Below are 26,556 nucleotides of genomic sequence, written 5' to 3' on the forward strand. Positions count from 1 at the left end.
TCAGCTAAAAAAATAGAATATGACTGAATTATCAGTCATTTACATATATGCTATGTGAAAAATCCTCAAAACAGCTATTTAGGCCAGCGATGAGGAACCTATGGCCCTCCAGAATGTGGCTGGAATAAAATTCCCATCATTCCTGATCACTGATGGGAGATGGAATCTAAAAACATCTGCACAATCACTGGTTCCCCACCCCAGCAAGGGACATCTTTCTTTCCACCTCCAAGATTAAAAAGTATATTGGGGGTGATATTTTGAGATGGGAAATTGCCAGAATAAAAATGGTTAAGCACCCTTCCATCTGTCTTTCTCACACCCCACCTTGTAGCCTGCCCAGACCAAGCTTGGCTTTTAAAAACAATAATGAATGGAGAGGACTAAAACTGTTGCTGCCACATCACGTGTAGTTTGGAGCTGAATGTTGGAAGACCCAGGGCAGACAAAAGGAAAGACATCTTCACATATTGGATTCACTTCCACAAGTAATGCTGGCTACCAACTTGGATGGCTTTAAAAGGCTAACAAGGGCTACTAGCCATGGTGGCAATGTTCTACCTCGACTAAAGGAGGCCACAAGTTTCTGAATACCAGTTGCTGGAAACCAGAGAGGATGTTCTTGTGCTCAGGTCCTGCTTGCAGGGTTCCCAAAGGCATCTGGTTGGCCACGGTGAGAACAGGATTCTAGACTGGATGGGCCACTGTGCCTGATTCTGCAGGGCTTTCCTTATGTTAAGGCTGGTCCACACTTCTGTTTGCCCCATGCTGTCAAGAGATTTTTCTTTTCTCCCACCACTTTCCCTGAGAAAACCTGCTGTTTACTGCTAAATCTGAACAAATATCCATTGCATTTTCTGCAGATTGACATTTGTTTTGATTCAATAGCAAAGATTGGGTTTTCCAGGGGAAAGCAGCAAGGCAAAAGAAAAACCTCTCAGACCCATGGCTAGAAATCATGGGACAAATGGAAGGGGGGGAAATGGAAGTGTGGAGAGAGCCAGGGGCTTGATTAAGGTCACCTAGAGAGCTTGTGGCAGAGTGCAAGATTGGTCCTGGTTCATCTAGCTCGATCTCATAGTACTGCACGTACTCCCAGACTCTGAAATATCTTTTAAATTAAGTCGATGGATGGGAGTAGGAGCTTTTCTAGGAAAACAAAAGGTGTGCATGATGTGACTTTATAATTACTATTTAATATGGGTCTGGTATTGACACGATGTCAGATGTTAGACAGCTTTGGGAAAAGCAACTCGTATTTTAAATTGCAAATTCCAGCCAGGTCTAGTCTAGAAACTGGCGTTACAAATCAAGCTCAGAGAGGAAGGATTGTGAATTTGAGAGTGGCCCAGATGAAAGAGTGAGGAACAGACACAGCAAAAGGGGGTTAGACGTGACTATGCAATAAATAAACTCAGACAGCAGCATCTCCAGTCTCTGGCGTTCCCTTTGATTCCATGCTGCCCAATCTCCCCCGCCATGCCCTGGTCAATTACCTTATTATTACATACAAGCAAGTACGACCAAGTAACTGCCCTCAGTTTTCCTCAGAAGGGGGGGGAGGCTAGAAATACCTGGGGGTATCATATTTGAAAGCTTCACCTGTTTAAAGCAGCCTTCTCCAACATGATGCCCCCAGGCATTTTGGATCACAACTGTTAGCAGCAGCCTGCATGGCCAATGTTGAGGGATAATGGGAACAAGTGTTTGGTTCAACAACATCAAAAAAGGGTGGTACCTGGTTCATAGTAAATGCAAAGGAAGATTCAACTTCTAAGAGACTTGGCCTTTTGTAAAAACAACTCTCCTACGCTCTCTTCCATCTTTGTTGGGTACACAGCTACAGTCCTACCCTCATACCATGCATTTAAAGCACCAAGACTCCTGGAAACTCAAATTTACTCCTTGTAGGGCTACAGCTCCCAGCACCCTTAGTAAAATATAGTTCCCAGGATTCTATGGGGGAAGCCATTGGGCTTTAAATGACAGTCAGTGTGATGTAGCAGTTCAAGTCCCCACTCAGCCATGAAGCTATTTGGGGAGCCTGGGGCCAGTCACCCCAGTCTCACCTACCACCTATCCACTACCTTGAACTCCTTGAAATAAATAGAAATGTATGTTGTGTCAAAGAAATATCTTTCTTTGATTGCTGTGTTTTGATGCACTGGGCTAGGCTAGTGAGCCAACAAGCATATGCTACTGGCACAGAGGTACAATGCCAACCAGTTTAGCTGGAATGCTCCCTTCTCTGCAGTCAGGCCTGGAAACGTCAGCCAGGCTCCTTTCGATCGATTGAGATGTGTAGCAACAGCTGCAGGGGCCTCCCTCCAAAGCGCCGGCTGCCACTCGCCTGTCTGTTTCCGTCACTTTTCCCTCAGTGCTGCAAGTGTGCCTGGATGTTGGAGAAGATGCCTGGCTGAGATTGGAAGGGGGGGGCAGGAAATGGAAGGGAGACAGGAAGGAAAGGACAGGAGAGCCGGGGCCAGCATACAGTAAGCAAACTATTTATAGCGTGTCTCACTGTAACAATGAGGGGATGTGAGCAGTGGAGAATCTCTGCTTGGATGCAGATCAGCTTAAGGAGATAACAGAACTCTTTCCTCCCATCCAGAGCTGAATGACTATCCACTGTAGGCATTGCAGCACAAGTAAATCAGGCCCCAAGCCCATTATCCTTGGAGTGCCATAGACCTTCTCGGCACAACAGATAGAATAACAGAATTTCATAGAATCATAGGGTCATTCAGTCCAGCCCCCTGCAATGCAGGAATCTCAGCCGAAGCATCCAGGACAGAATGGGAAGTGAAATTCCAAAGGTATGTAGTCTTGCTATTGTGAGGGGAGGCAGCACTTGGTGCTTTGCACTCCCAAGCACAGGTGAGGATTTGTGCACAGCCCTCAAAAACTGAGATACATCACTCTTCCCTATTTTGCCAGTTTATGTTCTCCACTAGATTGCTATAGTGTAGTCTCTAAATCATTTTGAAAGCTAAATGAAAAGGGTCTCAGCTTAGCATACGCAAGGGAAGCTTGCTGCTTCTCATCAGCCATTTTGCACACAAAAATCATTAGAGTTATGACTCTGGTGCAACAGGCATTGTCCAACAGGAATGAGGAACCATTGACCCTCCGGATGTTGTTGGACTGCAGTTCCCATCATCCCTGACCATTGGCTGTGCTGGCTGAGGCTGATGGGAGCTGGAGTCCAACAACAGTGTAAGATTATCTACACCACAATCATAATATAAATGAATGTGCTAAGTGTTCTTTAGTGGAGCGTAGCCTTGTGGGCAGGAAAGGGAAAAAATCATCTCAACATGAAATTCTAAGCTTTTCCTCCCTGCCAGTTGAACAAACATGTTTTTAATTTGCACCAAAACAAATTTATGCACAATTGTATGCTTATGTCCATATGAAGCGGGAGGGGAGAATGAAACACGATGAAATGACGCTGATTGGAAACTTGGTTTTTTAATTGTTTGTTTTTATTAGCACAGACATAGTTTTCCGTTTAAGCGCTCTTCTGCAAATATTTCAGTAATTAAATATAATAGCCAAAAAAAGAGTTTTAGAAATGCAGCTAACACAATGCTGACCAGAAACATAATAGTGACAATGTGTGGGGATATATATGTGTGGTCTTGAGCTTGCACATTTCATATGACACTGCACGTATAAAAATTGAGCTCTTAACACACTTTTGTTCCATTCTTTCAACAAAAAAGCCAGATTTTCTGCTGTTGGGCAGGGGGAGGGGAGAACGTGGAGAGGAGGGAACACGGGACTATGATTTAATGGCATCGTATAAATACCCTGTAAAGAGTGGGTGAGTAGTGTGACAATTGCAAAGCAACAGTGGGCTTGGCAGCATCCAAGTCACAAATCCACACTGAAATGAGACAAACACCATGACATCACATCACGTCTCTCTCCTCTTCACCCCCCACTCCCTGCCAAACACATAACACATACTTTACATAGAACAAATACTGAAAATGTGGAATGTTTGTGCAAGCTGAAAGATTTAGGAGCATCTGCAACATCTGTAGTAGATGGGGAAAGCAGGGGAACATTCTCAGGCATTTTCATGCTTACCCAGGTCTGTTCAAAAGATGGCAAGGGGGAAGAAAGTGAAGTATTTAAAATATTTTTCAAGCTTTATTAAGGCAATAACATTCATTTAAAAATACGGCAATTTAAGACTTAACGCTCTCATTTTTCTGAAACCCTTGCAACTAACCATATCCATAAGCAAGAATACTGGAAACTTATATAAATTTGAATTTTTGCAAACATCGCTTGTGCTTTCCCCCCAAATACTTCAATAAAAATGATGTAGATTTCGAAGTGACCAAACATCTCATTCTCTTCAGCCATAAATCTTGTAGAGGCCAAGAGAGCCCAATCTTACTGTTTTCCTTACTGGCACTTCAGTACTGTAATTCTTCTTTTTCCACTTTGGTTTCCAATGCAAGTTATCGTGTTTTGACCATATTCAAGTGTGCACATGGATAGAGCTTGACCACTCTGCATACAGATGGAATTATGTTGGTAGCCACACTCAATTTTAACCCAGTTCAGGATGCATGTGGTGAGATTATATTTTTCCATCTGTGGTAGAACTGCTTTTACTCTTGCTGTTTCTTACTGCCTTTGCTTCTCCTGTCCATCTGTAGCAACCGAATGCACAAAGCAACAAGACGTGTCTGCTGCCAGTTTACAAGGTGCCACAGTGCCCTCTGGTGGGTGCAAGGCACAATAGTTTTAGGCAAATCCCGCATGTGCAATGGCATGTTTGAAAAGCAAAATAATAATAATTACACTATAACATTTGAAAATGGGATCAAGTTAAAGGCACTTCAAGATTGTGCTGTAGTTAAATCGAGGTGTATAAAATCAAAAGTGTGCCTCCCTGGTAAACCTGTGTCCAAGAATGAATAAATCCTCTTTTCAGAAAATATTGTAGCTAAGCTGCTAATCTACTGTGGGCTCAAGTTCAATACTCTGTTCCACTAGTAAAGCTGGCTGATTTGCAGGCTATAGTGAGCAATGGTGCAACAGCCAGACCAGAAGAAAACTATAGGACCCCTGCTTCAAGAATGGCTTCTGTCATTCTCACCTCGTTGCTTGCAGATCCCACGGGGGGGGGGGGACACACAAGAGTTCTGAGAAGGGGGGTACCAATTTAAATTTGAAGACTGGCTGTAAGCACACCTGCATAGCTGTCATCTAGGAGGAAGAGGAGGATGTTTGCACAACTACATGTTAAGGCCAGCTAGTATGTGTCCAAAAGGAACCCCAGACTCATTTAAGATTGAGAAATACTTGTCTTGCATAACTGAGGCTACTATGAAAGTGGAGAGTGGCCAATCCACTTCTGGCACAGGCAACATGTGAAAAGACTCTGTGTGACAGTGCCAGGTGTAAAATGGGGTTGTTGTACTTCCTAATGAAATTAACTGCATTAAATACCCCATGCTGCATCGTGACTGTGACCTGACTTATACCTGTTCTGAATCAGGGCTGGGGAACCACTTTTGGCTCAAGGGTCAAATTTGTTGTTCCAAAGGTGGAAGTGGGCAAGCCACACCCACCTGCCCATCACCAGACATCAGGCAGAGGAAAGGTAAAGCCACGCCTACAAAAGAACCATTAGAATACTGTAAGCCTTCGAGCGAGTTCTCAATTGTGCCTTTGCAGCTGTGGCTTGAATCTGGCGATGTCTGAACACGGCATATTTCCCCATAGCGCTACTTTCATCATAGCTCTGATATAGCTGCAGTGAGCAAGTGCTTTCAACCTCCAGCATAAGTAGCAAAACAGGTGAAAGACACCTAATTGAGATGGTGTTGAATTCAAGCTGTGGCTGCAAAGGAACAATGGTGTCAGGAGTTGGACAGGTGGGAGAGGATCACCTAAAACAACCTCACAGGCCTACTCACAGGTTGGAGATTCCCTCCACCCCAACTGCTCTTTGGGGAGGTACAAGAGAAAGCCAGTTAAAGAGGAGTGAGGATGTGTGCTGATGTATATAAAAGAGGGAGTTGGGAAGATCTGGTGTAAGCTTTCCCCCCTGCAGAGCAAACCTGGATTCATCTCCCCCTACAGTGCCCTCAGCACACATTCTTACTAGGGATTACATGACTGAATCAGCCACAGATCTTGCCCCTCCTGCCGTGGGTAATGTAAGCTATCTGACTTTTTAAAAATATATATTTTTAAAACCGTCACTTGTACATCTAAGCACTCCAAGAGTTTATTTGCTACCTCAGTCCTGGAGAGGATTACGTATGTACAAGTGGGACTTGCAACAAAAAAAGTTGCATTGTGGATGGAGTGCTCCTGCTCAGGGGTCCAGCTCAGCCTGAGTTGCCCTCTTAAAATGTACTCCATTCCATCTCCCTTTCTGGTTTTCCTCCCCACACCCACCCACTAACCAGCATCCTGAGCACACTGAAGATACTCAGTTCTAACTGGACTATTTTGGGACTTGCACTCTGAGTTTTTTTCTAAGGGTTTTTTGTGCTTGTGGTTCCCGTATATGTGTGGTGTAGTTTAGATACACAATGATCAATACACCAAGAATGAGCTCACTACTCGTACATAGGACAGGACAAGAAGACTGGTGAATGTACTTTCAGAGCTCAGAATCTTTTCGTGCACATCTTCAGCCTTAAGATACCCACCAAGAGGTACGGTTGGGTTTCTCCCCAGAACTAAAATTCTCCACATTGATTCATATTGAAACTAGCTAATGAACCAAGTTTCATATTCTAATATTTACACTCATCCTACAATTCCCAACAGGACTAAGCCAATGAGTAGTAAAAACTGAAAATCAATTTAAAAAAAAGGTAAAACTATATTGAACAAGCGCCCTGTTTTTATCCACTAAAAAGCAAAACATTATTTCACCACCAGCATTTTATTATAACCCCTGCTTGTCTGCCCCTCTCAAAGAATAGGTTGCCAAGTAACAAGGCTGGCTCAGGATACAGCTCAGAGGATCACACACAAGCACGCGGGAACCACAGTGCCTCCTTAACCATAAAACCTTTATTTGTTTCAAGTGGCCAAAGGGGGAGAAATCCATTCTTCTTTTGTCTGAAATGCATTATATGGCAGCCGAGAAAGCAGAAGCCTCACCTCTTTGTCTTCCCTCCCTACCTTGGGGTGAAAGAAAAGGGGACCAGCACAAAGCTCCTTGACTGGTTACAAAAAAAGAATAAAGATACTTTATAAAAATGTATGTGGTATAAGAAGGAGGGAAAAAAGGAGAAAACAGCCAGGACAGCGGCAGAGAGCATCTGACCGCCATATGCATGAGTGACTGAATGTGATACAAAGTGCATAAATGTGCCTCGTCCTCCCTCTCCCCTCCCCACCTCCCACCTCCCCCCACCCCACCCCAATCCCTCTAAGTTGTTAGGTGGGGATTCTGGCTCCAGACCCAACATGCTGCCTCCCACCCGTGGACAGCTCACTGGAACTTCAGCTGTCAGGGCCCCAGTAGCAGGAGAGCAACACCTGCAACAAAAAGAATATGACAGGAATTACAAAGCTTGGCAGGCTTATTTGCTACAGTGCAGGAATCCCACCTACAGATTTATGCATCACCGCCCAACTTTGGCTCATGGGCAAAACACGTTAAAGGCTTAGTCTCCCACACAAGCCTACACACCCTTTGGAGCAGCACGTTCAAATCAAGGTGACCTTTTGTAACTGCATAGTTATTTAGTATGCCAAATTCCCTCTTCAGTTCTCTTTCAGTTAGAATTCCCAAGGAACCAATCTTCCATTTCCCCAACCAAAATAAATGGAAAGTCATGTGCAGCATTGCCCACTAGGTGGCAAAAAGTTCCTAGAATAGCCTGCAAGTTGCAGACACAGGATGTTTCCCACCACATGCGGTTCCAGCTGCTGGAATGCTACTCTAGTCCCTGGAATAATGGTAGTCTGGTGCAGCAAAGACAGCCCAAAGAGTAACAAATGTATTATGACCTAAACTTTTGTAGACTAGCATTCATTCTGTGAAATACATGGAAGTGCTATGACACGACCTGTCCTTTTTGCATTTCATTTGCTTCTATCCTCATACACCCACGCAGCCCAAAAGCGCACATGTGCATATATTGCGTGCATGCACCTACTCAGGACAATATGTCATGCATCTGACGAAATGGAGTCTAGTCTACAAACGTTTGTGCCTTGATAAACATGTAAGTCTTGAAGGTGACGAAAGACTGTTGTTTTTGCAACAATTCCCAGGTCAACCAGTGCAGCACTCATTGGGAATTGCTCTATACCAGTCACACTTCTTCAGCCTGGCAGCTAGTTTCCTCACCTACAATATGCACATACCATTTACACAGGAATCAAAGCACATGAATCATCCTGTGATGGTCATGTCACTTTACATTAACTGCAATGGACCTCTGACAGATGGCAAATGTTTTAGGCTCCTTTACTGCAGCTGGCTTTGGGATTACAAACAGCTAGGCAAGAGCATGATTATCATGAACATGCATGATAATTCACATATGTAGGATTCCAGAGTGCCAATTACCACAATGCAAGCACAGGTAATCCACTAGTGCAGCCTTCTGGGCTCATGCAGTTCTACTAACTATAGCTTTGTCTTTATAGTACCAGGATTAACCCAGTATACATTACCAGAGTGGTAAATGGAAACGTCAAAAAGGACAGGATTCCCCAAGCTCCCTATCCCCACCCACACAAACACAACAAAAATAAATGTGTACTGAAAAGCATTGTATTTGAAATCACACTTATGTGCTAACACAAGCAGCCTGAAGCTGCTGAGTGCAATCTGGACAAGACTTCAGTGAGAGCTCACAGAAGAGAATTTGGGGTATATGGATACTAGCAGGGAAGAGATTTAATGGCCACTCTTATAACTCTGTCCAACTGACATCTACTAGGAAGAGTGCTTCAACTTCCAGGAGGCCTAAATGCCTCATCCTCTTCTCTCAGATAACAATTCAGAGGTCTTAATGCTTGATGTACAACAGCCACAGACATTTTTCTGTGAGCATGCTTGACAAACTGCCAAAATTCCAACAAACTTTTCTTGCAGCTGCAGAACAAAAATGGCCAGCTGTGCTGAATGTAGTGCACTTGGAAAGCAATGATGATCCCACTTGCACAAATATTAGGGATCAGATGCCCATTTGGAAAGCTAGACTTAAGCCCTGCATCTGAGAAGAGAAACTTGCCTGAATGTTTTTATTTCAAGACTTCTTCTTTTTCAACTTCAGGACTTGCAGCCAATTGGGTGAGGATGTTTCTGACCTAGGGGAGTCAGGAAATGGTTAAAACCAAAAGGTGGAACTACGATAGGGGAAAAAATGGGTTACCCACATTCCAGAGGCAAAATGATGGACCTGGATGCTAAGATATAGTTTGAATACCAACGCTCAGCATGCAGCCACACAGACATGCCACGGTATACAATTTTCCAACCCCTCCAACACTATACAGGCAAGGAGGCAGAGTGCAGAGAACAGGATCTAAGAGCCCTGCACCACTAACCCCCCCCCCCAATCTAATATGTCTCATGAGTTGTGGGCAGGAAGCCTGAAGGACCAGGTAGCGCTGTGACCCATGGCAGAACCCAAAATCACAACACTAAGTAACAAAGTTTGCCCCAAAATTATATATTTATTATGTTTCTTATTTATTTCAGTTACTTCTACCTGCCTTTGCTCACAGAAGTGGACTAAGGCAGCTTACAACAAGACCACGGCTACAGTCATAAAATACAAATCATAAATACAAACCAGTAAGACAACAGTTGAAAACAACAATTAAAACATCATGGAGAGAGGCCAGGTTAAGTGAGCACCTGCTGGAATAAGATGTTCTTCACTGCTTGCTGAAGGGCAAGCAATGAGGAAGTCAAGTGCATCTCCCTAGGCAGGCTGTTCCTTAATGTGGACACCACAACAGAGAAGGCTTTCTCTCTCTCTCTTTCTGTCTCTCTCTCTCGCTCGCTCTCTCTCTCACTTTCACACACACACACACACACACACAAACACATGCACACACACAGACATCAGCCCGTTAGTTGTATCTCTAACAGCAAGTGAATATAGTAGAGGGCCTCTGTAGCGGAACAGCATTCCTGCGCAGGTTCTCATGGGAGAAGGCAATTCCAAAAGTAAGAGTACATCCAGTTTCAAACTTTTTGTAACATTAGTTTTTGAATGCTCAAAGAGGGAGCAGACAACTGCAAAGTTTACTTTAAAAACGAGAAAATCCCATGAGGTCATTTGCTGGGAACACATCACTGAACTCCAAAATCTGTTTTAGGACAATACTTTTATTAGGCCAACCAAAAATGTCACAAAACAGCAGACAAGCTTTCAAGTTGCCCAGAACTCTTTATCAGGCTGGATGTTCAAAAAGCAACAGTGGGGAGAGAGAGAAGAGGAAGGAAAGGCCATGAGTCTGCATCAGGTAAGAGTCTTAACCCAAAATGCCTTTCTCCCTTCCCCTCTAGCTGAATGCCAACCGCTAAGAGGTCTTGACTAGTTGGCATGCCAGAGTCTCATTCGATGCCAGCACTAAAAAGACAAAACATTCCACCAACTAAGAATGACTATGCATTGTTCAGAGCAGAGAATGTGGGGCAGGGGAGTAGAACTTGTGGTCCTCCAGATGTGGATGGACTGCAACTCTCCTCATCCCCAGCCAGCATGACCAGCGGTCAGGGACAATGGGAGTTTCAGTCTGATAACATACAGAGGACCATAATTGCCCACCCATGACTTAGAGGGGCACATGGTATACAGACACCTGTAACTGACCAACAATAGGCCAGCAAAGTCCATAAGATTGAACAAATGCCCTTCATTTGGGATTCCAGCTGTTCCATTTCATTCTTCCCCATCCCTGGTTTTCTCTAGTCAAGGAACATTCTGTACTCATTAAGCACACTTAGTTCTCAATGGGATGTTTTTTGGGGAAGGAGGCATTCCCCTCAAAAAGGTTTCTTCCTTCATGATTTTTTGTACTTCTGCAAACCTGGGGTGCTGCCTCTTGTGCATGGGTGGTGATGTTCTGACTACATAAGCAATGGCACTTGGAGAACTGAGAACACTGATAGTATATATGATTTTATCCTAATTTCCTGTGTATTGTTGGCTGCTGCCTTTCTTCTGCTATAGTTGCCAGAAAGAGCTGCAGCACACTCGCGTTCTGCAGCAAGCAGGATAACCACCACCGACATACCAACACATGTTATTTTCCACCACCACACACCTACCCTGAGGATTTCTCTGGTTTGGGTGGCAGCACCAGAGGCTTCCCAGTGATGTTGGCAATCTTGCACGATTTAGAGCGCTGAACATGGGTTTCCTTGGCCTCACTTTGTGGATCCCCTTCCTCAGCAGAACGGTTTCGGCCTCGCAACTTGGCCTAGGATTGAGGACAACAGATTTACAAAAACAGGCATTTAGCAAAACACCTAACATTTGCTTAGAGTTGTCCTACTCCCTGATCTTTCATTGGCAATTTTCTGCTTTTTCTCATAACTGCCCCTTGCACTTCCTTTACCATCAGGGGCTGGAGGTTAGATAGTAATCTCCTCTGACAAAGCAAAGACCTATCTCAAGTCTGTGGAAGTTTTTGGCTCCATGGGCCAGGATTGCCTTGCAAGCCAAACTGGACACAACTAACCCTGTGGGCCAAAACAAGCCTTGCAAGGCCACCCCTTTGTCAATCACCTCACTAAAACAGTAAAAAACGTTTTGTTTTAGCAGGGCTTTCAATGCCAACACCTTTTTATAACAGGAGATTTGCATTGAACCTACTGCTAAAGCAAAGGTTTTTCGTCCTTTCATTTTAGCAGGGGTTTCAATGCATACACTTCCCTTCCTTATCATAATGGGTTCACATTGAAACTCCTGCTAAAACAATTCCCCCCCACACACCATTTTAGTAGGATTTCAATGCAAACCCCTTCCTGAACCCCTGAAACCCCTGGCCGCCTATAGGCCAGAGGTTTATCAGCTATTTAGTCCAGCATCCTGGTTTATCATAGTAGCTAACCAGATGCCTATCAAATATGAGTGCAATAGCATTCTACCATTAGTGATCCTCAGCAAATGATGTTCAGTGGCATGATGGAAGTAATGTTTATCCACCATGACTTGGAAGCATTGACTGTCTCAGTCTCCATGAGTTTTTCTCCCCCCTCCTTTCATTCAGTACTTTTGATTTCAGCTTGGAATTCTAACATAGAACATTCCACTATCTGATAGCAAAGGCCACTCAGTTTCTAAGAGCCAACCCATATTTGTTAACATTGTGTCGTTCTTTATCCTGTCCCCAACCCCTTTCCAGGTACTACCTTCAATGCCGATGGGTTCAGCCCTGGGAAGAGAGGGACCTTTACCCCCTTTGACAGTGGAGATGTTCGTGACTTCCTGCTCCTTGGTTCCTCTGGGGCTTCTTCATCAGAGACCGCAGAAACTATTCGAGGCTCTAAACAGGGAAGAAAATGGCAATACCATAATGCAGAAGAACCCATGCTGACACCATGTGACGCATTTTAATCCATGCCCCAACAGGAGGGAAAAAATGACATAATCTAAAGTGCAGTGCCTAGAAAGCAGCAATGACAGGCAACTCCTGTTGGAAACCTTTGTCACACCAAGTCATGCTGTATGTGGCACATCTGCTAAGCCTATTAACAAAGCCTAAGCACATGTAACTGAAGCAACCACATACTGCTGCTTTGGTTATCCCCTCTTCACTCTGTCAAATTCTGGACTGCAGGCTCTAGATTGTAGCATAATATAAACTACCTTAAGATGGCCTAACCCTAATCAGTGCATCTGTAGTGAACGCTGCCTGGGAATCATATGCAAGCTGCCTAGAGCTTTTTGTGAAGAAAGGCAAGAATGTAAGTTAACAAAATAAGCCACGCACAAAATGACATAACCAAGAAAGACACAAAGAGATAACACATCCAAAATCTCTTCAGTAACAGGTGTTGGGAATACACCAATGAAGGCTACATGCCAGGCCCAGCATGCAACGCTCTGTGCTACCTGTGGAATCTCTGAACATCCAATTGTCTCCGTCGTTCTCGGAAAGAGCCCCTCCAGACCGGGTGGCTGGTGCACGATGACCTCGCTTACGGCCCAAATTAACACGGTCGCGATACACAGTGTTGTCAAGAACCTCTGTATCCTGAAAGCATACAGAAGAGGAGAACAAAGGGATCAGAGAAACACATTTCTCCCTCAATGAATGCACAGCAACACCCAGAGTGTCCCCATAGATCCTTCTCAACTTCAGTTCCTCCAAGGAGCAGAAACTGAAGAGTACTTCATACACTTTCCAGCGACATGCACAGCTTGCAGGACCACAGCTAGCAAAGCATCCACGGGAAGGTAAACGGCATTTCCGTGTGCTGCTCTGGTGCCGGTTCGCCAGAGCAGCTTCGTCAAGCTGGCCACGTGACCCGGAAGTGTCTGCGGACAGTGCTGGCCCCCGGCCTCTAGAGTGAGATGAGCGCACAACCCTAGAGTCGGACACGACTGGCCCGTACGGGCAGAGGTACCTTTACCTTTACTACCTCTTTCATTAAAAACTGTTAATATGTGTCGGTTTTCTTCTATTTCCTGACCCAAATACTCTTCCATGGTTGGCTCACCTTCTAAATTTTAGGTGAACGACTAACAGCTATGAGTAGAGGAAGGCAGGGAGAACAGCTTATGAATTTTTCCAACCAGATTGCACTGCATCAGGCTGCTTACATCGTCCTGGGATGTCACTCAAGTCTAAAGTGTGGGATGAGGCTGCTTACCAAAAGCCTGGACACACTAGCTCTGTCCATGTAGCACAGCACAAGGGCATCACCAGGCTGTGTGGGAAGGCTTCTGGGCAGACTGGCATGGGTGGTTGGCTGAAACCTTTCCTACAAATGATTTACAGCTTGCATGAAAATCAAGGGACAAAAATAACTTTGGTTCAAGGTTGCCCAACTGAAATGGCAATATTAGAAAAAGGATTTAGATTTCTCTTCTCACTCTCTAGGTCTTCCAGCTTATTTCTACTTCAGCAGCAAGACATAAGCTGTTTGTTGGAGGACTCATGACTCATGAGTCAACTTGTGAAGCCTGAAATATTATCTGGAGTCAGCCACCAAAATACAGCCAAAAAAGGCAAGGTTATGAGCTATTCTTTATACATAGAATCACAGAATCATGGAATTGTCATTGGAAGGGACCATGAGGGTGCTCATCTAGTCCAACCCCCTGCAATGCAACATGTTTTGCCCAACGTGGGGCTCAAACCCATGGCCCTGAGATAAACAGCCTCACACTCTACTGACTTAGCAATCCCTCTCAATCCAGAAGCAATTGTAGAGGATGACAAAACCCTTTGTAAAGCAGGTCTGAAATGGAGCATTTGCCTGAAAGAAAGCATTAGGAACCCATGTTTCTATATCAGCTACGCATTTAAATGTAATGTAAAAGCCCCTCAAACCTTAGAATTGCTGTGCACGTATAAACCCTTATCTTGCAGAGAAGACTCAGGAGTCAAGCAGGTACCTCAGAAACATCTTAAGTACTACTTACCTCTAAGAAGATGAAGTTCTCCCCTTCAGGAGCAATAGCTCCCTCTGAAGCCGGAGCCTTCTGTGATATGGGCTGTGCAGCTTGACTTCCATTTTGCTCTGGATGATTCAACACTCTCAGGTCCACGGGTAGCTGACTCCCATTTCCACTGTCTAACTGGCTGTCCCCGCCATCTGCAGCAGACAAAGCTTTTCCATCCTCCTTTGCTGAGAAAGGCAGTCCTTCAGCCCTTTCAGCAAGAGCCCCCTGGTTATTACGCAAGCTGCGCAGTATCCTCTCTTCTTCTGAATGGCAGCTGTGGAAGGAGGCAGGTCTCTTCTGCTGGGCCACCTCTTTGACAGCACTATTGGAAACCATGTCTTCCTGCAGGCAGCTGGGGCTGGAGAGTCGCTCACTACGGAATTTTCTGCTTGGATGTCAGATAATGAACGTTAGGGTAAGGTTCTTCTTAATTCTTATCAACAGGGTACTCACTATCCTAGCAAAATTCCCCCTCCCCAACTCCAAGCATCCCCATATCTCCTAATCATCCCAAAGCCGTTTTTCTCCTCACTGTACAAAAGAAATGATGGTAGTGAAGGTCAGGACTCGACATCCAAAGGGAGAATGAATACCTTACAAACATGATGCAGGCCTAAGGAGGCATCAGAGATGGACAAACCCACCACAGAGGATTCAAACCTACAATTGCCAATGGTCAAAGAGTACAAATACCTCAAAGAGAACTCAAATCATGACCCTGCACTTAAGCCACATGGTACAATCATCGTAGGGATATCCACTTCACAACGCAGGTGGAAGCTCATGTGATCCAAGGCAGCAACAGTTTGCATTAGAGAAGACAGGAGGAAAGATAAACCTGCACATTTCCCGACTGCCAAAATAAATACAGGCTATACTATATGACCATTTCAAAAGGCTGGACTGTAATGAGGAGTGTGGGATATGTAACTGTAGCTACCCCACAGACTACAGATTCCTCAGGCCCAAGGCTGCCGTTATGACATGTCTGCCCAATTTACAACCCACAGCCTGCAAAAACCCTGGCTTGACAACCTCCTTGGTTTTACATTCCCTTAAGGGCAACTCTAAAAGAACAATCCTATGCATGCTTACTGAGAATTAAGTCCCATTCTGTTCAATGAGGCTTACTCTCACATAACACACATAGTCCTGGTTAGCATGTAATGGTAAACCATAACCTAAAATTACGGTTTACCATGACCCCATGTTTTTGGAGCGTTTTCAAACAAACCATGAGTAAGAAATCAAGGTCTGTCTTTGGTTTGCCACTTGTGGTTTGTTTAGTGGGAAACAAACCATGAGTGCCGGTTTGCATGCAATGCTAAGCCAGCAATGATTTGCTTCTGAAAAAGGACAAACACAGAGGTCACAATCCGACCACCATGTACAAGTATACTGCTTGTTTAAGATAAGCTATAGTTCATTTCAGAGCATGGCTGCTACATGCAAACTGGACAATAGGATTATAGCCTTAATCAACTTTCGTGAGCTGCTAGGCACCGCTGCATTCTGTTCCCTCTGTGGCCTGAAGAATGTAAGTATGAAGAGGGGGAGTACCCAAGACACGACACATTAATTAATTTTCATTCAATTTACACTGGTTTGGATGGTGATACTTCCTGGTTTCTCATTTTGAGTTGCAGGGATTAGCAGAGAGATTCAATCACTCCTTGCATGGCTTAAGGGTGTCAAGTGTACAAAATTACCCAATATACAAGAAAGCCTTTGTTTGGAAGTTACGCAGCAACCAAAACAGGCAGAGGCAGCTTCAAAACAAAGAGTATGACTAGGCATGCACATGAGAAGGATTCCACATCAGAGAAAGGCAGCATGCTAGGCTTGGACTAGGGAGCCCCAAATTAATATCCATGCTCAGCCATGATGTTCACTGGGTGACCTTGGCTGTACCGTCTACTCTCTCCATCCCCCATTTTAGCCAAATCAGAAGGCACATCATTTAGCTAAGAAGAGTCCTTGAGTGAAACCTGCACCTTTTAAAATGGCTGTGTGCATGACATTGAAAGTCACACCTTGTTGTTCTCCTTGAATTCTCTCTACAGTTGCCAAGGCCATCTCTATAACTATCCATTTTCATTAGGTTACAAGGACGAGATGACGACAATCAGTAATTTGAGATTAAAACTGACCCAATTCTTCCCAATTTCTACATATATATGAAGGGTACGATGAGAAGACTTCAGTTCTTTCCCCAGGCCTTTCAACATTTTCAACATATGTTACCAATCAGTGCTTTTAACATTATTTTGTTTTGTTTTGATAAACTTGATGACAATGAGGCTTATGCTCAAGAGGAGTTTAGCATTTAGACTGTTTGTTTGCTATGGTTCATTTTTGCTGCTGTACTTGATTAAATTTAATATATTTAATTTTCACTGTTGGCCACTTGGGGCTCCAGCATAATGGTGACTAATAAATAATAGTTTGCCCCTGTTTCATGGTTAGCTTAAAAAGTGCAGCACTGCAAACTATCTTTCTTGTCCCTTTTGCTTTCCATAATCACAATCCAATTTGATGACTTCGCATTTAAAAGAGCTCACAATCTGGAAGTCTTATTCCAAGCAGTGACATGAGTTCCTCAAATGATAGAACAGAAAGATGCTGGTTATAACCCACAGAAAGTGACAGAAACATGACAACAGCATTAGCTGTATAAAAATAAAATTGTTTCACATTTAGGAAAGTGGGAGAAAGGTGACAGGGGTTTGTGCGGTCTGCTACTGCTACTCTGTTTTGCATTTCAAAAATGCTGGACAGTCATCAAAAATGTTATTTCCCCAATGAAAGCAATACAGGTATGGATCCTGTATTTGAGGGCTGGGGGGGGGGGGGAAATAGCTACCACTTCATTCCAGGAAGAGGCCACAAGGGCCTGGTCCAACCCATTTCTGACCTACTTCAGTTATGGGACCTGTTCCTACCTCTGAAATAGTGTGCCACTTCCACATCAGCACAATCCTTAAGCCATACTGCTGGTCTCTCAAGCACCTAGTTGTGGAGAATGTATTGCCAAAAAAGAAGTGCTCAAAAGCACATGTTCAAAGGAGGGAGCAATGCCACCTCACATCCTGACAAAGCACTCCTACTCCAGTTTAGAGCAGTGTTTCACAACCAGGGGCCATATGCTGGGGCCCAGGATATTCCAAGGGGGCCACAGGAGAAAACTGCGTAAATGAGGGACCACAGCAAGAGGCATGGGGGGCACAGAGGGAAGTGAAACATTTTTAAAAAAATACTAGTCAGCAAATCCAAGGCTGAAGAGAAACAAGTGATGACGAAGAGAGATGTTTACAGAATACAATATAGGAAAGAGAATTATAGATACTGTCACTCATTTTCACCCATAACAAAGAGGTCGTGACTTCAGAGCATACTGAATGAGAGTGCTAATTATGTGCATAAGACATGGGACCTGCTGGTACAGGATGTTGCTGAAGCAAGACAGCTAATTGAAAGCCAAACACTAGAAGCAATTCATAAAAGAATCCGTCCTCTTCTGCTCATTCCTGCTGAACATGGCACCAACCCAAGACAAGACAGTGGAACTGATCATACAACAGCAAAGGTGACAGCTCTTGCAGAACAGCAGCTGCATCATTAGGCATTTGTCTGGTCAGCTAAGGAGAGTAAAAATATACCTCCAGGTAACCTGCTGCAGCCCCCCCCCCCACCTTCCTGATTTCATTCTGCAACAGCCACAGTACTCTACTGTGTTTCCAGAGTTAGGAAAACAAAACAGTGCACATCATGGCTACTGGGTGTGCAGTTGCTGTCATGACCAGATGGAGGGTAGCAGTGGAGCATCACTGGATTTTCTCACCAAAGAAACAAGAGTTACACACTATGATTGTTGCTTCTAAACCTCAGGGCCATATTCAACTAATATGTTGAGCTAAAGTTCCATCACCACAAGGATTTTATTTGTTGGATGGAACCTTCTCCCTCTCTTCTTCCCTCTCCCATACCACCAAATGTGACCCATGCCATCCCCAAATCTGCTATGGAGAACTGGGGGGAAACCCATAGTAGATTTAGGGGCCACACACAGAGTGAGGGAAAGAAGTTCCATTGCCTGGGCAGTGTTTCTACACTGCAGCACCGTAGAAGTTGCCTATCCTGGTTCCCACAAAGATTTCTGGCTTCAAGAGGTAGCTGTAAGGCCTACCTCAGCAGCTGTGCACCATAGACACAAAGTAATATGTGGTACTGGCTGTACCAACAATGGGTAACATGGAGGGATGAAAGGGAATGGTTGCAAACCGATTAAAAGTGTGCAACTGTGCTTTTGACTTTACAAAAGGAATTTACAAAAGGAAATGAATACAAAAACAAAATCAGTACTTCAATTCCATTGTCCACTTGTATTCATTTAGCCTTCCACTTCCATTCTAACTTTCTTAAGAGACATGGGGCTGTGCCATCACTTGCTTCACTCACCACCACCACCACCCCCCGTCTGACCCACATTAATGATGCAGTATAAGCCTCAGTGGTACAAAACAAGAGGGAGGGGAAGCATAGAGCACAACAGATGCTGGGGAGCTGCTCAAGGGGTCCCGACTGTTTCTCTATGACTCACTTGGGCAGGTCACCTGCTTCACTTCCCTTGTTGTCTGACACTGCTGAGGCAGAAATGGCATCACTGGTGTGAGGTGAATAGCAATGGATGTGGCGGCAGCAGCAGGACAGCTGCTGGGAAGATGTCCTGGCAATTCCTTTGTGGATCGCCTGGGCAACCTACCCACCTGCCTTCATCTGCTCCTCCTCCTCCAATACCACTGTGATAGCTCTCATAGGTCTGTTGTCACACTGCACCGCACTGCACAGCATCACCTGTTGGAGGCCAAGTGAACTGAAGCATGAAAACATCTGAACCTTTTTATAATACATTAGGATACAGCCTTTACCTTTCTCCAGAGACTCCAGCTGCTCTTGGATGCTCCATCTCATCACCATCCAAAGGTGTCGCTCCAAACTGATAGCTGCTGTCCTTATGCTTTATCCCAGTTGCGCCAGTCCAGTCCATCTGTATTAGATCTACTTCCTCAGCCCCATCCAAAGCCTTGGGCCTCAAATCAGACACTTCCATGCTTTCAGTGCCAGATCTGTAGGCCAAATCTGCTTGTCCCACACCAGGTTCTCTGGTCTCCTCTGGATTCACAGTCCTTACATCTGATGAAGCAGACAAGGTTTCCAGACCCAAGGAAGGAAACCAATGAAGCTGCTTCTCTGTAGGTTTTTCAGATGCATCTGGGCTCCCAACTTTCAAGTCTTTTGAGAGATCCATGCCTCTGAGGCCAAGATCTTGAGTCCACTCAGGCTGCCCCTCTCCAACTCCTCTAGGCTCATCCATAGCAACTGCTATTAAGTCTCCAGACTGACCTACCAGGCTGCCAGCTGTATCCTCCAAATCCACGGTCACACTTAGACTTGGTAACTCTATTGGACCAAAACTACCAGCTCGGTCCTTCCCTATAGCACCTAACTGGTTATTTTGTTTAGTTGCCGAGACATCAGTGTCTCTGACCCATTCTCTTGTGGCAATGGGGAAATCACTATCTTGTAGATCAGATTCCCTAAGGTTGTAATCATCAGCCCAGACTGGCTTCCGGGCACAGTACTCCAGATCACCAGCCTCAAATTCAGTGGTGCTGCTTCTGCTTGCAATACTGAGTTCTCTTTCCCAGCGTGTTTGATTATCATCATATTCACTGGCTCCATCTGGTTTTTCAGCACTGAACACACCATCATGGCTTTGGGGAATACCCATGACATATCTGCTGGGCCAATCAGACTGTTTGACACTCAGTTCAGACTCCTGACAGCTGCCATCATCAAAGCCATATGTATTGGGTCGTAGTCGCTGTTGGATGCTAACCTGGGATTCTGGATGATTGGCACTATATTCACTAGGTTGCTCCACCTGGTTGGCATGGGACTCTGACTGCACTGGGCTAGCCCTGCTGTCAACATTGGAATCACTAGGCCAGCCTGACTGGCTGGCACTGGATGTGGCATCCTGAGAGCCAACATTGACAGCACTGTGATCACTGGGCCCCTCTAAATGCCTGGCACTGAGCTCTGCATCCTGGTGGCTGTGAGTACTGTATTTGCTAAACGCATCTGATGATTTTGTGTTAACCTCCAATTCTGGACAGCTATCCTTTTCTTCACTGTATTTATTGGGCCAGTCAGTTCTTTCAGTAGCACCAACGTGATAGGGGCTGCTCCAACCCATTTTCTCAGCAGCAGACCTGCTGCTCTCCTGATCATCTTCATTACTGCAGAGTCTGGGCCAGCCTGGTTTTCTCACGTATGGCTCTCGGTCCTGACACTCAGCAGTGCTGATGCTATATGTGCTGCTCCAATCTGGCTCCTCAATCTTCTGGTCACCACAGCTGCTGCCATAGGCAGTGATCCAATCTTCTTGCCCTGGATTAGAACTGTCCTGCAATGGTGTACCTCTGGTCCAGACTTTCTGGCTGGAACCAAATTCCATATCCTGCCTTTTGGCATCACTGTATGAGCTCAGCCACTCCTGTGGGCCAGTGCCAAATTCTCGATCCTGCTCTGTCTCACCAGGCCAAACTACCTTGCCAACACCAGCAGCCCAACCCATGCCAAAGGTAGCAGACCGATCAACTTCTACAAAGCCAAACTCGCTGTGAAGATCCTTCCTTGACCATCCCAGAAGATCCTAATAAAGAAAGGCGAGGAAAATAAAGCAACATTAGAAAGGCATGGGACAGTGAGCCAAACTTAGTGGGGATCTGATCTAGTAAAGACGTCCCTTCTCCCAACAGTCCAATATGAGAAATACATTAAAGAGACAGAAACTGAAAATGTAAATTCACTAAGCCCTTCCTGTATTTATTTTTTTAAACCAGTTTGAATATATTTCACTTAACATGCACAATTTAGGAAAGGGCCATTACTGGGTAGCAGCACGTTTTGCATGTAAAAGTGCCAGGTTCAATCCCTGCCATCCACAGACTGGGCTGGTAAAGATCCCTGTCCAAAACCTTGGAGAGCAGCTGGTCAGTGTAGACCATTATATCTTCAAAAATGGGCCAGATCTACTACCAGATCAACATGACTTAAGGTGGGCACAACAACTACATCACAACCTTATAAATATGTAGTAAAAAATTAAGATGCTTATGCCCAAAAGCATGTTTGAACTAAAAATGGGTCCCAGGTCTAAACTAGACATGAACTAGAGGGATCAATGGTCTTGGTTCAGTCTAAGGCAGATTCCTATGTTCCTAACACTGCAATCTTCCATTTAGAAAGTTCCTCCAAATGGAAAAATATATCAAACCCACATGTATGATTTTAGAGGAAAGTTTTCCTTTTATTCTGTCATCCATTGTAAAGGCCTTTGGCTATATACAATTTTTAAAAAAATTGACCATACATAGAGTGATAAGCCTGCACTTGGTAATCATCCACTCATGTGTAGATGAAACAAGTTACATATATTTAGTATAGAAACAATTATTTACATAAATGTGTATGGAGGGGGACCTGGTGGCAATTCTTTCTTTGGTCTTTCATGCTTGCTCAGTTTCCTACATAGAAGTGTTTTCTACGTAAGGAAATTATAGCTTGAAACGTGCCTGTTAAAAATTAGTTTTCAAAAATAATTTGGAATTTTGGCAAGTTCCATATTGGTAGAATGCAAGGAAGATTAAAGAGGTACTTATATGGCCAGGAAAATAAACTAGTAGCCACTGGTACTGAATTGTTCACTGGCAAAGAACCCCCTCGCAAGCCTGATCAGACGGTGAGACTTTTGGGCTTTCAGAAGCACCCCCTATTATAACCACCTAATGAACAGTTAATTCTTGTTCGCTAGAGCACGTGAGCCTACCAAGGTATGCACATTAGTTTTGGTATACAACCCAGTACATTAAGTGATGTGCCTTGTAGCTACATAGCTATGGAGCCCTACAAAACTAAGGAGCACCAATTCATTCTTAGGCTGAGTCTGCTGGAGCTCAAGGCACAATTTCTTGGTGGCAAAGAGGGCCAACCAAACAGACAAAAGTAACTTTGATGTGTATGGGCAGGCTGGATTCAGGGAGGTGAGGGAAGCTGCTCCACCCAAGATGACTGGAGGATTACCCACGCAGCAGCACCTTTTGGCTCAGCCTCCTCTTTTGCACGCTCTGCAGCCATCTAACCTGTTCAGCCACTTTTGCGGCTTACTTAAAAACCAAGACCCGCCCTTCCCAAAGACAAGTTCAGTCTCTGTTATTTAACTGGGCAGGAATGCACATTCACCTAGCCATGCTTGTGCCCATTTAATGCCTTCTTACCAGGTTCTAAAAGCACTAGAAATAGGAAGCCAGTAGAACTGTCTCCTTGCAACCCATTTTGTGGTCTTCAGCCAACCACCCATCCCCGCACTAAATACAGTTCCTTTACCTCCGGTCCTGTAGGGTCTTCTGACTTGGGCGTACTTCTCTTCTTTATGTCATCAGCACTAGGCGGAGGAGATGCCAGCAGTTCATCAAGCCAGTGTGAGCCTGGATCAGGGTCAGCCCTCCTTTCGGGGTCAGCAACCCCCAACTTGCCTTCACGTGCCAGACCTACAGCACCATCATCTTCTTGGCAGGAAGCAGCTGTCCGCACCTGGACATCTTCAGAGAATAAGATGCAAGGCTCTGCAGGAGGGGCAGCCTGCTCTACACTTGGCAATGGCTCCATTGCCCTTAAAGCCCCTTCCTCAGGGGTTGGGACAATGGGTAAGAAACCATCGTGCTCCTCTTGACAACCAACCTCTGCTGCTGCTATAGGGCCCTTGAGCTTGGGGCTAATAGGCTCCCTCAGAGTTGAGGGACCTCCAGGTGCTGATATCTCAAGGGCTGAAGGGGACTCCAGCTGGTCCTCAGCCTTTCTCCTGACCCCTGGGGAACTCCTGGAATTGCTGTGGCAGAACAAGCTCCCATAAGCCTCAGTCTCCTCTCCTCTCTGGCCCTCTGAACCTCTTTCCTTATAAGACCCTTTGGGGCTGAGGCTCTCTCTATCCAATTCTGCCTCCAAGAGACCAGTATCATCAGCCTCCGCAATGGGAGACCTTGGAGGAGACCCCAGTCTCCTTCCACCAAACTCAAGAGCCCGGTTAGGGAACGACCATTCAAAGGACTGTGACAAGCTCCAGTTGGACTCTCCCCCTGCAGCCTGCTCTAAAGCTGGGTCCCCTCCTCTTGGCAAGACAGCCAAAGACCCTCCCAGCTCCTCCTTGTCCATTTTTTTACCCCGTGGTTGCAACACCCCTTCTGAGGCACGCCGTAGAACCAGTTGAGTTAACTGGGGGTCTTTACCCTCAAATGGTAATGTTGGTGCTTGATTGTCGAGGGAATCCTTATCCCTGGAGAGTAAGGGGGAGGCTTGTGCATGAGAGGGAGAGCCAGGAGGTTTATCAGAACTAGCAAGGTACTCAGAAGGAGTGCTTGGGGAGCCAGGGGACTCTGACACTCCATGGAGACCACAGGGGGGTGCCAGGCTGTGCTCAGCAGGAGGATGAGTCAAACTGGCAGATGGCCCAGCACATCTTGCAGAAAGGTCCCCAAGACCTGAAGACAAGGAGTGTCCTAGGAAACCACTGGGGGATCCTGGGGGGCAGGGATCAGATAGGGCAAGAGGGGAACCTGGAGCCTGGGCATGACCAAGGGAGACCTTAACAGGAGATCTGAGGGGTTCAGTAGGTACATCAGGAGAGCCTGGGGGAAGCTGAGCTTCAGCACGTGGGACATCTGCTGGAAAATGTGGGCTCTCTGGGGACTGGGCTGATTCAGCAGGGGCATCAGGGGACCCAGGAGTGACTCGAGAAGAAAGCTTCGTGAGGAGTTGATACGTCTTGGGGAGAGAGACCTGGAGAGAAACAAGGGAAGAATGGGTTTTAAAAATATGATTCCTCCCTCCCTGGAACCTTCCCGAGCATCCTAATCTGTCCCCTCCAGCCCCAAAGAATACAGGATGTCTCCTCCAATCCTAACCTCTTCCCTCTTTTTCTAGACCTTAGAGATTCTCCTTCATGTCTTGGAAGTTCTGGTTTCACTACAAGACCCCACGAGACCCTCCCCAACAATATTTCTGCCCGAAGGAAGCCAGAAGGAAAGGAAATTCAAAGAATGGAGGAAGGGGAAAAGAGAGGCTGAAGAAATCATTCAAAGTGTTGCAGTAACAAGGCTGTATGCCCCACCCCAGGACCTTGCCTCCTCTCCAACTAGGCCTTCAGAAAAGTGAAGAACTAAGCTAAGTAGATCACACAATAGGCTGATGACCTTCCTTCCCCCCCCCTCCTCCTCCTCCTCCTCTGGGAGAGGCAAAAGGAGTTAATCATTACCATCACCCATCCCTGAACAAGCAGCAAGAGGTTATAGTGCTTTCACTGCTAGATTATTTGGCCACAGGCCCAGCTGCTGGGATCTGCTTCATACATACCTTGTAGGTCACCAAATTGTATTCACTGAGTCACAGCTGCTCCCTTCCCTCCAGCTAAGGGCCTGGTATTCTGCATTAGGTTTCCACACTTTGCCTGGGCTAGGCTCAGGCTAGCTAGCCTAGGCCAGAGTTTGCTCTCTAAAGAGCTGAAGGGTCACAGATCCATTTTTCTCATTTATTTTCTAACTCTTCTAAAAGCATAAGGCAGTATTGGGACTGTTAGTGGGAGCGCTATGTGCTACACCAAATGCCAAGATTATGCTGTGGATTTTTCAAAACTGTACCATGCAAGGTAGAAAAATGAAGACTTCCTCAGAGTCGATGTCACCATGTCTTGCACATGAGGTTAGGGGCTGAATCTTTCAAACTGCAGGCACCTACGTAAGCCAGCCCATGGGATTTTGACAAGGGCATACCCAGTTACTGAAAAGCAACAAATATGGCCTGGGAAACCCCATAGCAGTGCAAGATAGTGCATTGTTTGCTTGGGCTACCAATCTCTTCTTGAAGAGAAGCATTAGTAGAGAAAGGAGACACGCACCCTACAGAGAGGGAGCCCGGAAGGAGAGAGGTGGCAGATACCCCTGAGACAGAGGAGAGCCAGGAAGGAGAGAGCCCAGCGGAGGAATTGCCGTGCTGCAGATAACTCACGCCAGGAGGAGACAGTAGACTGCTATATCCAGGTTGGCCTCCATCACAGCTCATGCTAGGTTGACTGGAGCTGCTGAGAGAAAGATTGCATCACCATCAGGAAACAAGCCTGATTACTGATGGAAAAAAATGTATTTCTAAGGCAAGGATGGAAAACCTGTGGCCCTCCAGATGTTGCTGGGCTACAAATCCTATAATATCCAACCATTAGCCACGTTAGCTAGTTGTTGATTGGAGCTGCAAGTCCAACAACATCTGAAGATCCAGTTTCCCCAAAGCCTGCTCAACAGAATTGTGTGCTACTTTTGTCACAAAAGGGTTTTCTGCCTGACACTAGGTATCACATAACAAACGGGAGATGGGGAACCCCAAGGATCATCTAATCCAACCCCCACAATGTAGAAATGCTCCAAGCATCATCAGAGTTCTTCTAAAATCAGTTACCTGTGCCTGATCAACCGCTCACCTACAAATAAATCCCAAGAGTTGCTACTACTCATGACATCATCGTAGGATTTAAGATTACTGAGATTTCACAGAAACTATAGTTGGGAGAAGCATGCCCAATTCTAGCCATTGAATTCAAGTTGTGATTAATTCAATGGTATTTATTGCCATGTATGTAATGCCCAGGAATGTAGCCTTCAGTTGTGCCAACCCTCAGAATAATTTACCTCTGCTAGAGCCAAATGTGAAAGAACAAAGAAAGAACTGCCAGCAGGTCACCTTCTAGACCCATTTACTGTATTGCTTTCATTTTCCTAGCACTGTTCTATAGTTGCTGACCTGCATCCCACCT

The 26,556-nt window shown here is 45.3% G+C and overlaps 1 protein-coding gene across 11 annotated transcripts in view; it reads right to left on the reverse strand.

Moving 5' to 3' along the window:
* Positions 1-7,034: 7,034 nt before the first annotated feature.
* The window catches only part of TNKS1BP1 (tankyrase 1 binding protein 1), a 28,066-nt gene continuing 8,544 nt past the window's right edge, over positions 7,035-26,556 (reverse strand). For 3 of the 11 annotated variants that reach the window (XM_083429408.1, XM_083429404.1, XM_083429402.1), the window contains exons 4-12: positions 25,758-25,830; positions 23,085-24,533; positions 19,562-21,351; positions 14,613-15,018; positions 13,077-13,218; positions 12,374-12,507; positions 11,288-11,439; positions 9,237-9,312; positions 7,035-7,527 (exon numbers count right to left, since the gene is read on the reverse strand). In XM_083429408.1, the coding sequence (XP_083285534.1) occupies positions 9,252-9,312; positions 11,288-11,439; positions 12,374-12,507; positions 13,077-13,218; positions 14,613-15,018; positions 19,562-21,351; positions 23,085-24,533; positions 25,758-25,830 (4,207 nt within the window). In that variant the 3' untranslated portion in view covers positions 7,035-7,527; positions 9,237-9,251. Of the gene's footprint in view, positions 7,528-9,236; positions 9,313-11,287; positions 11,440-12,373; positions 12,508-13,076; positions 13,219-14,612; positions 15,022-19,561; positions 21,352-23,084; positions 24,534-25,757; positions 25,831-26,556 lie in introns of all 11 variants that reach the window. The other 8 variants (XM_083429409.1, XM_083429405.1, XM_083429403.1 and 5 more) reach the window with 3 other exon arrangements.

The sequence above is a fragment of the Podarcis tiliguerta genome (genome assembly GCF_965153285.1).
Source record: "Podarcis tiliguerta genome assembly, chromosome: 1".
NCBI classification, from domain to species: domain Eukaryota; kingdom Metazoa; phylum Chordata; class Lepidosauria; order Squamata; family Lacertidae; genus Podarcis; species Podarcis tiliguerta.